Genomic DNA, 17,016 nt, shown 5'->3' on the forward strand with positions numbered 1-17,016 from the left:
GTATGTCCGTTACCCTTTTGATTTTTTAGTGCCTTTTTTTTGGAAGAATTAATGTTTTCACGTTAGTTCCCTTTCGACAGGTATCGTTTAATAAACAATTACAAAAACACAATAACAATGGTCATTATGTACTATAATTGAAGCCGGCAACAATTAACAACACATTTTGATACTTATTGACCATTGGTCAAGTATCTTGTACCTATCTACAGGCACCGAAAATAGCAAAAATGCTTCTTAGAAGTAGAATATATTCAAGTCGTTTTTTAATTAAATATATTTGGTGTTTGTACAGTATACAATGGATGTGACTTTCAAAATCGGTATTTTCAATGCTAATCAATTGATAGATAAATAAACACACTGGAAAAAAATGTAAGTTAAATAATAAGTATTAGGTACGTTAAGTATGCGTAAATGTTGTAAATTATTTAGCTTTAACGGCATCAACGACAATTATTTAATAAATGTGTTATGTATTTGGATTAATACACCCACGTCCTACGTGTAAGGAATATACTATTTAACTGTTACTTTGCTATAAAAACTATTAAGGAAAAAGCATACATTTATTATTCACGCTCATAACCGACTACTAAATCATTTATCGTCCCAATCCTCCAATAAAAGATCTATCCATCTGCACGCTCCCAGGAAATTCTCATTCCTTATCGCAGACTAAAAAGAAAGTGGTGTCGCGATCTTTTTAACGCACATTAAAAAAAAATAAAAACGAGAAAATAATTAAAGTAATCAAATTATAAGTGTTGTTGATGGGTGACTTCTTAACAAGCTTGTTTGTCAATTTTATTATCTTATCATATAATCTTACTGTATTGATTTATGTATAGATTGTTTATATCTAATTAAAAAAAAAAATAATAACACAAATAAAAAACTGTTACTTTATTGATACGATAATGGTTCGTTGATATAACCAGTTTAAAACTGGCAGTTTTGAAAACATAATTATATTACGCTATTATAACAGGCAGATCAATTAATATTCAACCTCGCAACTGTTCCTGCTCATACATTAGAATACCAATAACTCATGAAGTGTTTATTTATAATAAAACTGGTTATCGGCCAGTAATTATTTTTATTACACTTTAATGGACATATTAGTTATATGTATCGGTCACCCGTTGCTAAATGACTTATAAAACTTACTATCTCCAAAACGGCAAACAACTTTAGAAACAAGATCGAGTAATGTTTTGAGGAAGAAACATATTATTTAACATATTATTTTTTTTTCAGTTAAGATTTTCCGTAAAACTTGTTTACAGTTTAACTATAGTAGTTTTTAATTCGTAATTCCACTATAGTTAGTGCAATTTTCAACGCGGCGAAATTAGTGTTGTATGTTGTCTGCACAATGCAACGGTGCACCGTAATGATTAACCATTTAACGGATGTGTAAAATATACTTATTGATTCGGTATAATAATATTATACCGTTAGTTATTACACACAGAGGTAGTCGCCAAAGTAATAAATCATAATCGAGATAACGGTTTGACATTAAGTGAATGCCGGATAATAAATTATTTTTAAATTTCTGTTAAGTGTTTGTTTTGCTTAGAAAGGCGGTAATATTCGCAACGGTGTTACATTGGCCAAAACTACCGCCGGAATGTTGGCCGCCCTGTCCGCTTAACACGGCCGACTGCGGCGGCGGCCGAGTTCTGACATAATAATATAATTTAGCATCGGCCGCCCGCGACTAGCTCAACGTTTGTACTTTTTTTTTACCACTCAACTTTCTCAACAACCGGGTTGCTACGTAGTATCCGTACGCCCGTTCAACGTTGATCGCGCCCAGCCTGTCTGTTTTAAACCGTTTATAATATTGTTCAAACCGTCATCCCTATTTTTTTATTTTTATTCATTTCAATGCGTTCACGTTAACTTCCCGTTTTCATCGAGAATCGCGCGCAATTATTAATTTGTTTTATTAATAGTTTTTTTTTATCACCCAAACCGTTGTCATGGCCTACTGCAGAACGTTTAAAAATCAGGTAAGTAAATTGCACGTAAAACTCGCCGCTTTTAGTAGCAGTTAGCAAGTCGGTAGTTTTTCAACAACGCGTTAATAATAATCAAATATTATTGATTACTCAGGTGCAGTGGACGAAGTTGGTGTCCGGCGAAATCCAGCAGCGATGCTTCCACTCGTCGCCGGCAGCTTTCAGCGCTTGCAAGGTGGCTATGAGCAAGCTCGACACCAAGCCATTGCCTTACGAGACGTTGGAGAAACGAATTAAAATCGTTTCTGACAGGTATGATAAATGCGACGAGCCAACAACCAATTGTGTATATTGTCCGTTCCGGAAAACACTAAGTACTAATTGCATTTGCTAATTATGGACAAGTTACGCACTCACCATAGGTGTTTTTTTTTTGTTATAATTTAACCAAATTGAATTAGTACGGGTATTAGTCTGAGCTCGGCGTTTAACGAGCATAGAGCCGTGTAAATTATGTAAAGAATCATAACAATATAAACGTACCTGACCGGGCACTAACGATATGGTTAAGTAGAATTTGAATGAGAAATACCAAGATAGCTTGCTCAAAAATGAAAATAATAGGAATTATACTTGATTATAAAACTATTGCAAAATTGAACAGTTTCTAAATGAAATTCAATGTGTTGTAAATTATATAGTTCTCATGTTTTGTCGGAATGTTTAATAAGGCCATTTAAATAGTAAACCGTTATAGTAGATCAAGGAAACGTTGTTTATTATGTGTATTAACATTGAACTTTGTACGTGTTTTTTTTAACTACCTAAATTTTTCCATTAGGTATTATGCAATGCTATGCAGACATTTCCGGGCAAGAGTATTGCTATAGTATAGCGTACTAAAGTTTACTGATTAGATAACATATTACACATATTACACACTTATGTTAATCGGTAAAGAGTTAATTAAATTAATAAATTATTATATTAAAAGTTAAATGAATTGTGTAACACACGTATTGTGTGTTATATAATATTAATTTTGTTTTATACATATTAAATATATGTTACATTGTAATGAAATCTAGTTAATTCTTAAAACCTTTTTAAAAAATAAGTCACAAAAAAAAATGTTTAATACAATCGAGCCAACCCAGACTATTGGGGCTATTTTTGTAAGATACCTGGTTGCGTGCCAAATTTATATTTCCATTCCAATGACCTATCTAAATTGTAGGCCATGGTTCTAATATTAAGATATCCGTAAGAATTTGCAATTGAATATAATATGACAATTCATTTTATAATTTATAAGGTACTTTTATCTTAATTAAATGGTTCTCGTTTGTGTGTTTTATTAGTACCACTCGTTTTTGCATTGTCAAGCTGTATCTAAAAAATTATTGAAGTAGATAATAAAAAAAAAAAAATGTTTTATCACCTAAGTACTAATTGCAGTTATCTATGTAAGATAATTTAGATGGATGAAAATCTAACATCAATATATGTTATAAATTATTGTAACACAACTGCAATTTAGTTTTTTTAGTGTTAAAAAAATACAAAAATAAAAGCTATTTATTTTGATACAATTAACAAAAATTAAAAAGTATATCATGGCAAAATCAACAGCTTCTCAGATCCACATCAAACATATTATCTACAACTAGTAGTATTATTTATTCATTAATTTTATGTTAAACGGAGTGTGTGTTAAAAATAGTGTGGCGAGTGAAACAGAACACTTTCAAATTTATAATAATTTACAAATTTCATTCTGTGTGTACATTAATTACATTTTTTTATTAATCAAAAATTAGTTCTATTAATATACCTATTATTATTATTTTAGAGAGCAATTTTCTGTTTTTTTTATATTTAGAACTCAAGATAATTTACTATGAACTAAAAAGATATTGTTTTTCTAATTATAAAAATAGTTTAAAACAAAATTTATTTCATAGTTCATTAGTTTTTTGCAAAAAGTACAAAATTATTAATAACAGCTGTTACGTTAACATTTAGGTTGGGAAAACCATTGTCTTTGGCTGAAAAAGTACTTTATTCTCATTTGGATGATCCCGTCAATCAGGAAATTGAGCGTGGTGTAACTTACCTGAAGTTGCGACCTGATCGTGTAGCAATGCAAGATGCCACCGCACAAATGGCCATGTTACAATTCATATCGTCTGGTTTGCCAACAGTCGCTGTTCCGTCCACAATCCACTGCGATCACTTGATTGAAGCTCAAGTAAGTAATTATCTATTGGTTTTTCGTCATGTACTATTGAAAACGTCGTAAATAAAGGTCGGTGGTGTGGAAGATCTAAAACGCGCTAAAGAGATGAACGAAGAAGTATATAACTTTTTGAAAACGGCCGGTGCAAAGTACGGAGTTGGATTTTGGCATCCCGGTTCTGGTATCATTCATCAGGTAAAACATAATTTTAACTGTATGGATGTCATAATAAGTATTATGTATTTTAATCAATTTATGTTTATTTTGAATAGATTATTCTCGAAAATTATGCTTTCCCAGGATTATTAATGATCGGTACGGACTCACATACACCCAATGGTGGTGGTTTGGGCGGTTTGTGTATTGGAGTCGGTGGTGCTGATGCCGTTGACGTTATGGCTGACATTCCGTGGGAACTCAAATGCCCAAAAGTATAACAATTATTTATTTTTTAATGGTGTATATTATACCCCATTTTATCATAAATGTAAGTATCAATTATGGTGATTTTGATATAGGTTATCGGTGTTCATCTCAGTGGTGAAATGAAAGGCTGGACCACGCCAAAAGATGTCATCTTGAAAGTAGCTGACATATTGACTGTGAAAGGAGGCACAGGAGCTATTATTGAGTATCACGGACCCGGTGTAGACAACATTTCATGTACAGGTATGCAAAATCATAGAATATATGATTATTATTATTAATTTATGTCTACATTTCTGAACATATGGTAATTTGAGTTTGATTTGTTAAGGAATGGGTACTATTTGCAACATGGGAGCTGAAATAGGTGCGACTACTTCGATTTTCCCTTTCAATCATCGTATGGCCAGCTATTTAAAGGCTACCTCTCGCGAAAATATTGCAGAGGAGGCTGCCAAATATAGTAAATCATTATTAACTCCTGACCAGGGTAGCAATTATGATGAAGTAAACATCTATTTTGTGTCTACATTGTACAACAGTATTGTTAAGGTTAAGTATTTTTATTTTAGCTCATTGAAATTGATTTGAACACATTAGAGCCTCATGTAAATGGTCCATTCACTCCTGATCTCGCCCATCCCATTACGAAACTTGGCAACAATGCTAAAGAAAAGGATTGGCCGCTTGAAATTAAAGTCGGTCTGTATTGATATTAGTTTATTACTATTACATGTTTACAGTTAAAGGATCTAATTTTTTTTTCGCTGTAATTTTAGGTTTAATCGGTAGCTGTACCAATTCGAGTTACGAAGATATGTCTAGATGTGCTAGTATAGCTAAAGAAGCATTAGCACATGGTCGCAAATCCAAAATCCCATTTAACGTCACACCTGGATCCGAACAAATTAGAGCTACAATCGAGAGAGACGGAATTGTACAACTTCACTTTTAACTAAATGTTTATGTTTGATTACTAATTCCAATTTTAATAAAATTAGGCTCAAGTACTTAGGGATTTTGGTGGTACCGTGTTGGCTAATGCATGTGGTCCGTGTATTGGACAATGGGATCGTAAAGACGTCAAGAAAGGTGAAAAGAACACTATTGTCAGCTCTTACAATCGAAACTTTACTGGCCGTAATGACGCCAACGCAGCCACTCATGCTTTTGTCACTTCTCCTGAATTGGTCACTGCTTTAGCCATTGAAGCCCGTCTGGACTTTGATCCTACTAATCAGACAATCAAAGGAGCCGATGGTCAGTATAATTATTTCTAAAACCACTCGATTCCAATGTATAGTTATTGTATTTTATTTATATAGGCAAAGAATTTAAGTTGAGCAATCCATTTGGAGCTGAATTACCTGCTCAAGGATTTGACCCTGGTCAAGATACTTATCAAGCACCTCCAGCTGATGGCAGTGCAATCAATGTCGACGTCAGTCCGTCATCTAAACGACTTCAACTTTTAGAACCATTTAAGGTTTGGGAAGGCAAAGACTTGGAGGGACTTACTATTCTCATTAAAGTATGTAATTTTCTTGACCTGTCAGAATCTTATCACAATATGACATCAATTATCTATTATTTATCAGACTAAGTGTTTATCTTTTACTATGATATATACATAACTGCATTACAAATTATCAAGTTATCACAATTGTCTCATCTTATCTTTTTAATCGGAAAGTCATAACTTAGTTTGAAAAACCGGGTAGGTAACTAAAATAAATTAAAAAACATTTCTCTACCAAGGACGACCCACCCGTAAAAGTTAGACCTGTTCAGACTCTGCCTGTAATATGACTCAATCTTCACATTTGTGTATTATAATTAATACAGTTATGTATCTATCATATAAAAAAAATATTGCTAAGTCGCATAAATGATAGATAGGTAATTGACTTCATATTTACGGAACAAACTCATAATATGATGTATTGTTGATATCTAATAAATAGGTACAAGTATCAATAATAATAAATACCTTATCTGTTATTAGGTGAAAGGAAAATGTACAACTGATCACATCTCTGCCGCGGGTCCTTGGTTAAAATATCGTGGTCACTTGGACAACATTTCCAATAATATGTTCTTAACGTAAGTTACCCATCAGTCCCTACTTAATGATGTTATGTATTTTTAATAATGTATCATCTATTGTTGCCCTTAGTGCAACTAACGCTGATAACAATGAAATGAACAAGGTTAAAAACCAAGTGACCGGTGAATGGGGTGGAGTACCAGACACTGCTAGAGCTTATAAAGCTAAAGGCGTACAATGGGTTGTATTCGGCGATGAAAACTACGGTGAAGGAAGTAGCAGGGAGCACGCTGCTTTGGAACCTCGTCATTTAGGTGGACGTGCCATCATTGTAAAATCATTTGCTCGCATCCACGAGACTAACTTGAAGAAACAAGGAGTATTGGCTTTGACATTTGCCGACCCTAAGGACTATGATAAAGTTCAGCCAACCGATAAAGTGTCTCTAATTGGACTAACAGAATTTGCACCTGGAAAGGTAACTTATTTAATTTTAAATCAAATTAATCTATTATTATTATTAAATTAAATGATTATGTATGAAATGTAAGCCAAAATATGGTATTTGTGTTAGAGTATTATTTATTATACTAGCATAAAATCCTATAAGAAAATTAATAGCTTGATATTTTATTATAACAAAATGATTTGTTTTGCAGCCTTTAAAATGTGTTTTAAATCATGCTGATGGTAAAAAAGATGAAATATTGCTTAACCATACGTTCAATGAACAACAAATTGAATGGTTCAAAGCTGGAAGTGCATTGAATCGCATGAAACAAATTGCTGCGTCCAAATAATTTTACAGCAGATAAAGAGATACGACTTTTTATTTGTACTGTTTATTATTAATTATTTATTGTTTAATTTAAAATGAAAAAATCCTTTTATGTATAAAAAAAATTATTTAGTCAAATTACTTAGACTTTAATAATTATTGGATTTAGGTCCGCCAAAACTATTTGTTTATAAATAATTGTATTTTAAAAAAGTTGTTGTTAATAAACTAATTTTAATAGTTTAAAATTATAATGTGATTTTATCAAATGTCAAAAGAAAAATTTTCAGGATCTATTACTTTGCTTGAAAGTGTTAAGTAAATTATGTATGGTAAGAAGGGTTACGGCGAACTATAATAGAGTAAAATATAAATGAAAAACGAGTAGTTTTTCTATCTGATTTTAACTAGTGGTACTTTGGTACTTAACATTACACTTTAGATTAAACCATGTTAATTGTAAAAATGTGATTTCATCAATCTAAAGCTTATTACCACAATGACAAGGTGTATATACATAGATACACTTGTTCGAATTGGTTACAATGTCCTCTTTTGTCTTTATTATAAGTTATAACAAATGGTATAGTCATAAGAAAATGTTACGATAAAAATGCATTGAAATTCTACAAAGCTTACTTTGTTCACCCTTGCATTTTCTTAACGAAAAGATGAATAATTTCTAATTAACAAGTATTGTGTAAGTATACATGTCTTAAAATAAAAAGTATTTTTGTTAATATGATTACTACATGAATGGTAATATTTTCTGTAATGTAAGGTTCAGGTATAAATGAATAGTACATTGTATATATTGTCAAACTATGTGACATCATTTTATTTATATGCACATGAAAAGTAGTATATTACATTAAATTCATTCAAACTTATTACTCAATGTGTAAAGGAGGAGAAAAACGTATCATCGTACCAGGTCAACCCCCTGGAATCCTCTGGTAAACTTGACAGCGGTAATGAAAAATGCAACGCTCTTTACCACATTCCTAGATTTACATGAATAATAATACAAAATTATATTAGACTGCAATATTTTTGTTGTTTGGTAACTTACCAAATGTCTTCGTCTTGGTAAATGAGTTTCACCATTTCTAATGTGGTTCTAGGTTTTGGCTTCACTGCTGGTCCAGGTCTAGCAAACATTTTTTTATTAATTACTGTATATAACCTAAATTGGAATGTAAGCACAGTTTTTTAGAGAAAAATATTATTCCTGAATCGTTTCTTAAATTCGCGAACAGTCTATTCCATAGACCTGTAAAGAAAGCCTTTATACACAGGACATAGATCAATAGAATAAAGATTATTTTTAATTTTATAATATTTTGTGAATCTGAAGTTTTCACCGCACGACCGCGGACCGACGATACGATAAGAGATAACAATCTAATTGCACAGATAACCTTAAAAGATTCAGTGCCGCCAACTGTCGTTTATTATATATTATTTGGATTGCTAAAATATAATATGACGTTAATGGTTACACTGTAGGTATTGTTTTGTATTTACAGTTCTCACTTTTACAATACAATCACACTTACTCTTTATCATCATTTTCATTTACATATTATTATTTATTATATTCGCGCAGCGCATTTTGATGTCCGCCTAAATCGTTTACTGTGATTATTTTGATGTTAAATAATAATCTTGTTACCGTTATAATATTGGGTTTGTCGTTTGTCCTTCCACCACCGTTCTTAGCCCTCGATCAATAGCTCACGCTCTGTAATTGATTTTATACGCGGCTAACGCTCGGTTCGTGTCTTTTGTGTCGTATCTGTTCGTTTAACATTATAATAGTAATACAACAGTAAAATAAAAAATGGAAAACGTCATGATGATTTTGTCACAAATGCAAAACGATATTCAATCGCTTCAATGTGACTCGCACGTAATGAAGGAAATGATTCGAAAAAATTCCAACTCCGTGAACGTTTCTATTAGACTTTTAGCAGTAAGTATCTTTCTTCTTAATATGTTATGTTGACAACATAATTGTTAATACGATTATTAAATATTATTCCCAGAAATCGTGTACCTAACGAACACTGATAATCTAAGTAAATATTTTCTTCATTGAGCACTTAGATTATTAAATACACACTATTCAGTATGTATTTTTTCACAAAATATAATTAATTACAAATAATGTAGGACGGAGTGGCCAAATGGACTTAGACAGTGGTTCCAATGTGCACCGTTCGAACCCAGTCACGGTGGCATCTCTCTCTGGGCATGCAACTATCTAGGGAGAGAGGCGGCCATCCCTCCTACGTTGACCAGCCCATTCTCAAATAGGCATTCGGGCCTACTCCCAGACATTAAAGCCATATGCAAAAAAAAAATAAAAAATTACATATAATTATTAGGCAAGGCCCATACATTTTTTCCTGATACACAATAATCCAATATTTTTTGGATATTTAAGTATTTTCGTGACCAACACTGATTAAAATGTTATAACACATATTTATAGCTAATAATACCAAAATTCTAATATTTCAATGTCCAGTAGGGCATCTGTTAATTATTAAATGTATGTATAATTTATACAGATATATTTTAAATATAATTTTAAAACAAAAATATTGTGATACCCGTCATTTTTTAAATTAATTATAAATTAATTCTTCATTTCAGGGTTCTTTAAATATATCTCGCACAAAACTAGTTGACATACTGACAGAAGCAGAAGCCAACCTTAAAACTGTTAAATCGGGTGATGTTTTTGATTTGGACATGAATCCAATGCATTTGCACCAACCTCAGCGAAGTGAAAATGGTTGCTCTTGCAGTCATCAACAAAATTTTATGATGGAAATGTATAAAATGATGATGTCCATGTTTAATCCTAGAAAACCGTGTTGTCCTATGGACCCTATCGACATTCCATTGGCTACATCACACGCTCAAGCACCACATATTTCGCCTATACCAGTTTCCCAACATAATAATAATACTGAACATTGTGCCGACGTCACTGATGCGCCCAATTTAAAGAATCCCCAGACTCCATGTAATAACACAAACGACAACACTAACGGAATCGATAACGATACAACCAGTAACGATACAATTAGTGTTGACACAATTAGTAATGGAACAAGTATTGTTGACACAATTAGCAATGGAACAAGTATTGTTGGCAACACTAGTACTAGTGTCGATATCAACAGTGTCAACAATAACTCAAATCTAAGACCGATCCTTCAAGACGCATTAGAAGCCAAAATAAGATATAAAGAAAAAGAAGAACTCAGGCGTAAATACAGTAATAAATACAGATACATGGATAAAGTACAATTGAATAAGCCAAAACCTTTAGTCCAAGAACAAAACATTGTTGAAAACAACGATTTAACTGATGAACAGAAAGCCGTATATAAAATTTCTAACTTTTACACTATCAGCAAGCTTAAGGAGAGGAAACGGCATTTGACCATTGAACCACGTATTATACTCAGTAAACTCGAAGATTTTAGGACTGCAACACCTACCGAAACGAGGTATGATCGTGCTAAATAAAATTGTCTGTAAAATGTTACTTATATATCTGGTTTATTTTTAGCAACAGTATATTATTGGATAACGAATACTCCAGAAGATCGATAGCTAAAACGGCGGCCAACTTACAAGAGACGACGAGGAAAAAACCTAAAAAGTAAATTATGTATAAGCATCAATGATATTTTGTTAAACAAATGATTAATTTATATTATGTAAACTATTAAATGATTATAATCAATTTATAATTTATTGGCATGTAAAAAAATTGTATTATACTCATAATAAAATATTATATTAGTTTATTATATGGTGACATAGAACACATTTTGGAAAAAACATAATAAAATAAATATAATACATATTATGAAATATATTTATCTACTAAATGTATACACCCCAATGAAAGATATTTTTATTTTATTCACCCTCCTTTATTGTAAAAGATTCAAGTTGTCTAGGAGCACATAATATTTTAAGTTTTGCTTTTCAAAAAAATAAGTATCGGGCTATTCAGTTATTCTTAAAGCAATGCCACACATGTAGATTTTTCGTGAAAAAAAAAAAAGTTTGCATTCTGAATATATGTATAATACAAAAATGATATATCAAATTCTTGACGTTGTTTTCTTAAATTTCATAACTATTTTTTGGTTTAAAAAATTGAAAAAAATTACTTCTTGAAATTCAAACAGTTACTTGAATTTTAAAACTCCAAAACACACAGTTATGCGCTCTATTTTTAAAGAAGCTAAAAACATTGAAATATAATTTAAAAAATGACATATCCTAACCCCTTAATAAGAGGTACTAAGTGGCATATGTCTTAAAGTAGTTCTATATTATCAATTATGTAAATGTATACATTAATTTTTAGACAAAAGATTATTTTACTCAATTATTTGTATATTATGTTGGTATATCTTAATTATAGCCCTATAGTTTAGTTCTATTTTGTTTTTTTATTTATTCCTTATAATATTTTGTTTATTTTTTTTTATAGTTGTGAAGTAAGTTAATTTTTTTAAATGTAAATCATGCATGACTGAATCAAATCAATAAAATGATTATAATTATTAATTGTGTAATCCGAGAATTACCATTGCTTGTCTCTGTGTATTTTTAAAGATATGTAATAAACGAATTAGGAGTTATGAATGTAAAAAGGTTTATGTTTATCATAATATATGATTGAATTATGCAAACTGTAATTAACTTCTTATATCTTTCTTTGTGACTCTATTATGAATTTATTTAATAATAACTAATATACCTTTTAGTATAAACTATTAATTATAAATGCTTTTTCATAATTTTTTAGTTCTGTCAGAAAAGCAGATAATATCTATTTAACATGCTCTTGCTTTTAACTTGGACTAATATTAAAAATGATTATTTGTGCGTGAAAAACTAAATTATTTTTAAGGCCATGTGTAAACAGTATTAAGGCAAAGTTAATATACATTTATAGTGTGATACATTTCTTTTAACCTTTCCTTGATCAATAACTTATAATTTATTATTGAAGTAACTAGTTAATTTTGTTTATTTTTAGACTATTAAATTGCACTGTATATTGCCATTATTTTTTTACAATTTTCGTCTTTGTCAATCAATAATGGGTGCAATCATTAATCATATTATCGTATGTTAAATTCGGTAGGCAAAATGTCATTATTATTTTTTTTTTTAGTTTTGATTTTTAAAAAATAGTTTTACGTTAAAATTTGATGTTATCTACTTATATTTTACCAACAACTAGATTTAATGTATTTATATAGTGTCTAATTATTTATTTTTTATATATATATATATATATATATTATGTATACCGGCTTTTATAATTTTACGTATAAATAAATATTAATTTTTTTTTAATTTCATTGTGGTGAAAAGTGTCTTTAAGTTGAGGTTAGCTAATGATTATGTCATATAGATTTATGTGTATTGAGAATACACGTTTTTTGCGACGATTTTTCCATCTTTATGAGCATTTTATAAGAATGACATGTTTTTAAGGGGTTGTGTGTAGGCAATACTTTAGCATCATTTTCTGGTAAGTATTTTTCGGCCTAAAACGTCGTCAAAAAAAAAACAGATCGCGTGCAATCCCCTTAACAATTTAAAACATTTTAATATTTAGGAAATGTTTTTTTTACTGTTCTTATTTGATTTCCTGACAAAATATGTTTTTAAAACACATTTTTGCTGTGGGGGGAAAATGTGCTCTACTAATGAAGACACGGTCCTGACGGGCTTGACTTGACCTAAGTTAGCCCCACAGCGTTTGCGTTGTTTCAATATTATCCGAGATAATACTAAAGTCAAACAATACTACAAGTTATATACCCACGTTAAAATATACCTATTAAATAATATTGCAAACGACAGCGCGTCACCGTGTGATTGTGTTATTCTTTGTCGCGTAACAAGTTTTCATACTATTGTAGAGAGTGAGTAGGTAATTTTCTAGACATTGTGTAGGACAGCGACGATGTATCATATTATATTATTATTGTTGTTATTATTATTATTATTATTATTAAGGTTTCAACGCAACGAGTCAGGCTGGCAGCATTTCAAGTGACACAAATATTATTACTCAAATGTAATTGCTTACGTATCGAATAACGTACCGAGTACTTATGCTATATTGTTTACACGAGTTGTCTAAAAAAAAGTGTTGAATGGGCTTGGACTGGACGTGTTAATTGCAAGTCCTCGAAAAACGGAGAAAGCCGTACTTTCTTATAAAGTCGATAACGTTCAAGTTTAGAGCACGAGGAAAGGTGGGGTGTAATTTTATTTTTATCTGCGTGCATTTTTCAACCGCACTTCCCTTCCAATCCTAACTTTTAAACTCCAAAGATGTTGTCCAAAAACTCGTTATCAACCGGTCAACATTTTTAGTGAAATATTCTTAATTAAAAAAAATGTATGCACGTTACCATTTAAGTTTCAAAAGTCGTTATAAAAAAAAACTAGTTTGTGGAAAATTGAGATCACATTTTATAAAAAAAACTATGATCAAGAATAATTAAATTATTAATAAAACCATGTGAGATTTTGAGTGGCCCATGATAAAAAAATCATCCTATTTATTAATATAACCATTTAGGGAATGAATCCTTCTATCACTTTTATATTATTCTGTCTAGGTATTTTTAATAAAGTTTTCTATAGCTCATCTGTTTTGGTGTGGTATTTTCCAGGACTTTCTTTTATTGATAATATAATTATGCGTGTTGAAAAAACAATCGACTCTCAATTTATTTAAAGAAACAATTTGTGTTATTATTGTGAAAACAATCAGTAAAAGTATAAAATACATTTTTTTTTTACAAATTAAATAAAGTACCTAGTTAAAAAAAAATTTTAGTTAATTTTTAGTATTTATTTATTATCTATTATGTAATACAAAATCTTTTAAACAAATAATAAATAATAATATGTTCAAAGCATAAATGTGCTCAAAGATAAATAATACTTTAACAAATAGGTAACTTAAAAATAAATCATAAATAATAATAAAATAAAATATTTGATTTACTAGTAAGTATGTAGCATTCTCATCAATTAAGCTTAAAAATTACCAAAATTAAGTATAGTTTAACAATAGTAAATATACAGGATAAACTAATATAAGTGTTAAAATAAATTGGCGAGAACGGCCAGTTCTTAAAAAATGGTTAAAGTTTTTAAAAATTTGTTAGCCTTATAATTCTTACAAGTCATAACCTATAGACAACAACAACCAAAAAGGTACTCGTAAACAAAGTGTTTAAAATCAAACTTTACTGATCCTGTTATTTTAGGTTAAAGAATTCATATTATGCCCATCAAAAATCGTTTCAAGTATTAGGTATAAAGAGGTCTCCTAAATTAAAACGACGAACCGTTCATAATTTGTAGAAGATAAAAAAAATATTTATTATGTACTTTTAACCCATTCTATTTTTAATATTTTTGTGAATGTAATGTATCTTAAGAATACAGCTTAATTGAAAAAAGCTATATATTATACTATAAGTGCTGCAAAAATTGTCTTTTTGAATTATTTTAAAAGAATATCTATACACATATTTATACTTAACTATATAACAGTTTCTAAATCATTCACTATCGCCTAACCTTAAGATAGTGAATGAGTTAGAAACTAGTCGGCCTCTTAAATTTATTAATAAATTCGGTACATTTTATAGTATATTTGGCCTTGGTATCCTCAGCTACTACAGTCTATATGCGCTATAAAAACTCATACTTATCCACTGTCTGTTTAACGTTTTATAATTTCATTTTGAAAAATAAGGACAAACACAATAAATACACATTTGTTATTAGGTAATTGCAAAAAAAATGCAAATTTTCAAAACGCTATTTCATACATCATGACATTGGCCTCAACGGAAGTATTCATTTACACTATCGCATATACATGATCAAAATGCGTTCGTGATGTTTTGGCCAGGTTTTTAATATTAAACCCTTAGAACACATAATATTGCATACAATTAATTGCCTATAAAACAATACGGAATCAAATGCTTACAGAAATGTATATACATTTTTTTCAAATGGTCTGAAGAATGATATCGCTTAAATTATGTCTTTTTACCGAATTAACGTCTCTATTGAAGCCTAAACTGTTTAGGTAGGTACTCTAAACGTGCTCTGTTCAGTTTCTATTATGATGTCAATTATGTCCATTCACAGTACACATAATGTACATTGTGTACACAACAAAAAACATGTAGTCGCCATAATATGTAAGGGCCACGGAATCGTTATTATTTTATTGTTTTTTTTTTAATTATTATAGTTATTATAATTATTGTTATGCGCGGTCGTTTGTATTGTTTTACTTTACAAATATTTCATGTTGGAACTACAACATACTGTATAATTATTAAAATTTGATTATATCCGGGAGTTTGTAAGTATTTTTTAACGAGGGTCTAACCGCAAGGACAAGTGCAATTTTCCCTTAGATTCGTAGTAGGTAATAAACAATAATTATATTATATTTCAAAAGCGTGGACTAAGTTTTCAATTAATTTTATGCGGTCTATTGTTTTTCATTCAATATATAGATAGCAAATATTAAGTAAATTATCATCATTATCTCGTTGGTCGCCTTTATATCCGAAATTGCTTCTTTTCAAGTGAGTCAGGGCCAACTTAGAAAATTTATTGATGCTCATTACAACGCTATTTTACGCGATAATTGGGGGAAAAGTAGGACAAAACATTTTTCAATTAAAATAATGTTTTATAATTTTATGACATAAAATTAAAACATAATAATTTAAACCGAAAATCCCATATAATATACCATTAGGCATCAGTTGAGCAAATTTAGAAGCTGGTAAACAAATTGTCCAATCACAATTAGACCCATCCTCAATACGCTTTTAACATATTAATTTCGCCAGCGGCTTAACATAAATTAGGTCTTTGGACTTTGTTTCAGCTAACCCACTTTCTTTTCAATCGCTAGAACTTGCGTGCAATGGCGCAGCTTTTAAGGCGTCCCCGAAGAAAGTTAGTAGATTTTACTGCACATTCTTTTGTCGAATTACTGTAAATTATCTCTAATAACATTACTGTATCAAACATCAACATTTGAGTTTATTGGAATTAAATTGCTCAAAACTGTTGTAAAAAATATTAACCATTATTGCTGTAAGAAAATTTAAAAGTGAAAATAGGAATATAAATATCGTTGGTACATAATATATGTTAAACTGTTACACGGAACCGAAACAGAATCGTTCTGGAGAGTGGAGATGAGCAAAGAAAATTTACTTGATAGAGAAACTGCTAAACAAAGAAATAAAGAACATGAAAAGGCACAAACAGAAGCCAATATGAATTATAGTCACTGGAAAAACTACTTTGTAATACTTGAAATGCGATAGATTAGAGTGGGGAAAAAAAATTTTCAACTATTGGTTGGTGGATTATCTTGAATTGATTATTTTTTTAAAATAATAATATGATTGTTTTAAAAAAATTCTAAAAACTTTTT

At 30.2% G+C, this 17,016-nt stretch overlaps 2 protein-coding genes and 1 long non-coding RNA gene across 3 annotated transcripts; 2 read left to right on the top strand and 1 right to left on the bottom strand.

Moving 5' to 3' along the window:
• Nucleotides 1–1,711: 1,711 nt before the first annotated feature.
• On the top strand, nucleotides 1,712–7,711 carry LOC126834219 (probable aconitate hydratase, mitochondrial). The gene is made up of 14 exons (XM_050565992.1): nucleotides 1,712–2,024; nucleotides 2,128–2,285; nucleotides 3,999–4,224; nucleotides 4,282–4,407; nucleotides 4,485–4,643; nucleotides 4,731–4,881; nucleotides 4,970–5,145; nucleotides 5,211–5,340; nucleotides 5,418–5,575; nucleotides 5,640–5,898; nucleotides 5,964–6,169; nucleotides 6,644–6,741; nucleotides 6,815–7,163; nucleotides 7,345–7,711. The coding sequence occupies exons 1-14, from the start codon at nucleotides 1,995–1,997 to the stop codon at nucleotides 7,483–7,485; spliced, it is 2,367 nt and encodes a 788-aa protein (XP_050421949.1). The 5' UTR covers nucleotides 1,712–1,994; the 3' UTR covers nucleotides 7,486–7,711.
• Nucleotides 7,712–8,273: 562 nt separating this feature from the next.
• Nucleotides 8,274–8,866, bottom strand: LOC126834695 (uncharacterized). The gene is made up of 2 exons (XR_007685102.1): nucleotides 8,536–8,866; nucleotides 8,274–8,467 (listed from the first exon to the last, which is right to left on the bottom strand). It is a non-coding gene; the product is annotated as an uncharacterized LOC126834695 (long non-coding RNA).
• A 176-nt stretch (nucleotides 8,867–9,042) lies between these two features.
• LOC126834372 (actin-related protein 8-like) lies at nucleotides 9,043–12,544 on the top strand. Its single transcript, XM_050566240.1, has 3 exons — nucleotides 9,043–9,438; nucleotides 10,125–10,990; nucleotides 11,053–12,544. Exons 1-3 carry the CDS (start codon nucleotides 9,307–9,309, stop codon nucleotides 11,147–11,149), a joined length of 1,095 nt encoding a protein of 364 aa, XP_050422197.1. The 5' UTR covers nucleotides 9,043–9,306; the 3' UTR covers nucleotides 11,150–12,544.
• Nucleotides 12,545–17,016: the final 4,472 nt, after the last annotated feature.

Source organism: Adelges cooleyi, unplaced genomic scaffold, assembly GCF_023614345.1.
Source record: "Adelges cooleyi isolate 19-005CV unplaced genomic scaffold, UGA_ACOO_1.1 ACOO_flye_CR_arks_rails_tigmint_CR_PRNA_21, whole genome shotgun sequence".
Taxonomy (NCBI): Eukaryota; Metazoa; Arthropoda; class Insecta; order Hemiptera; family Adelgidae; genus Adelges; species Adelges cooleyi.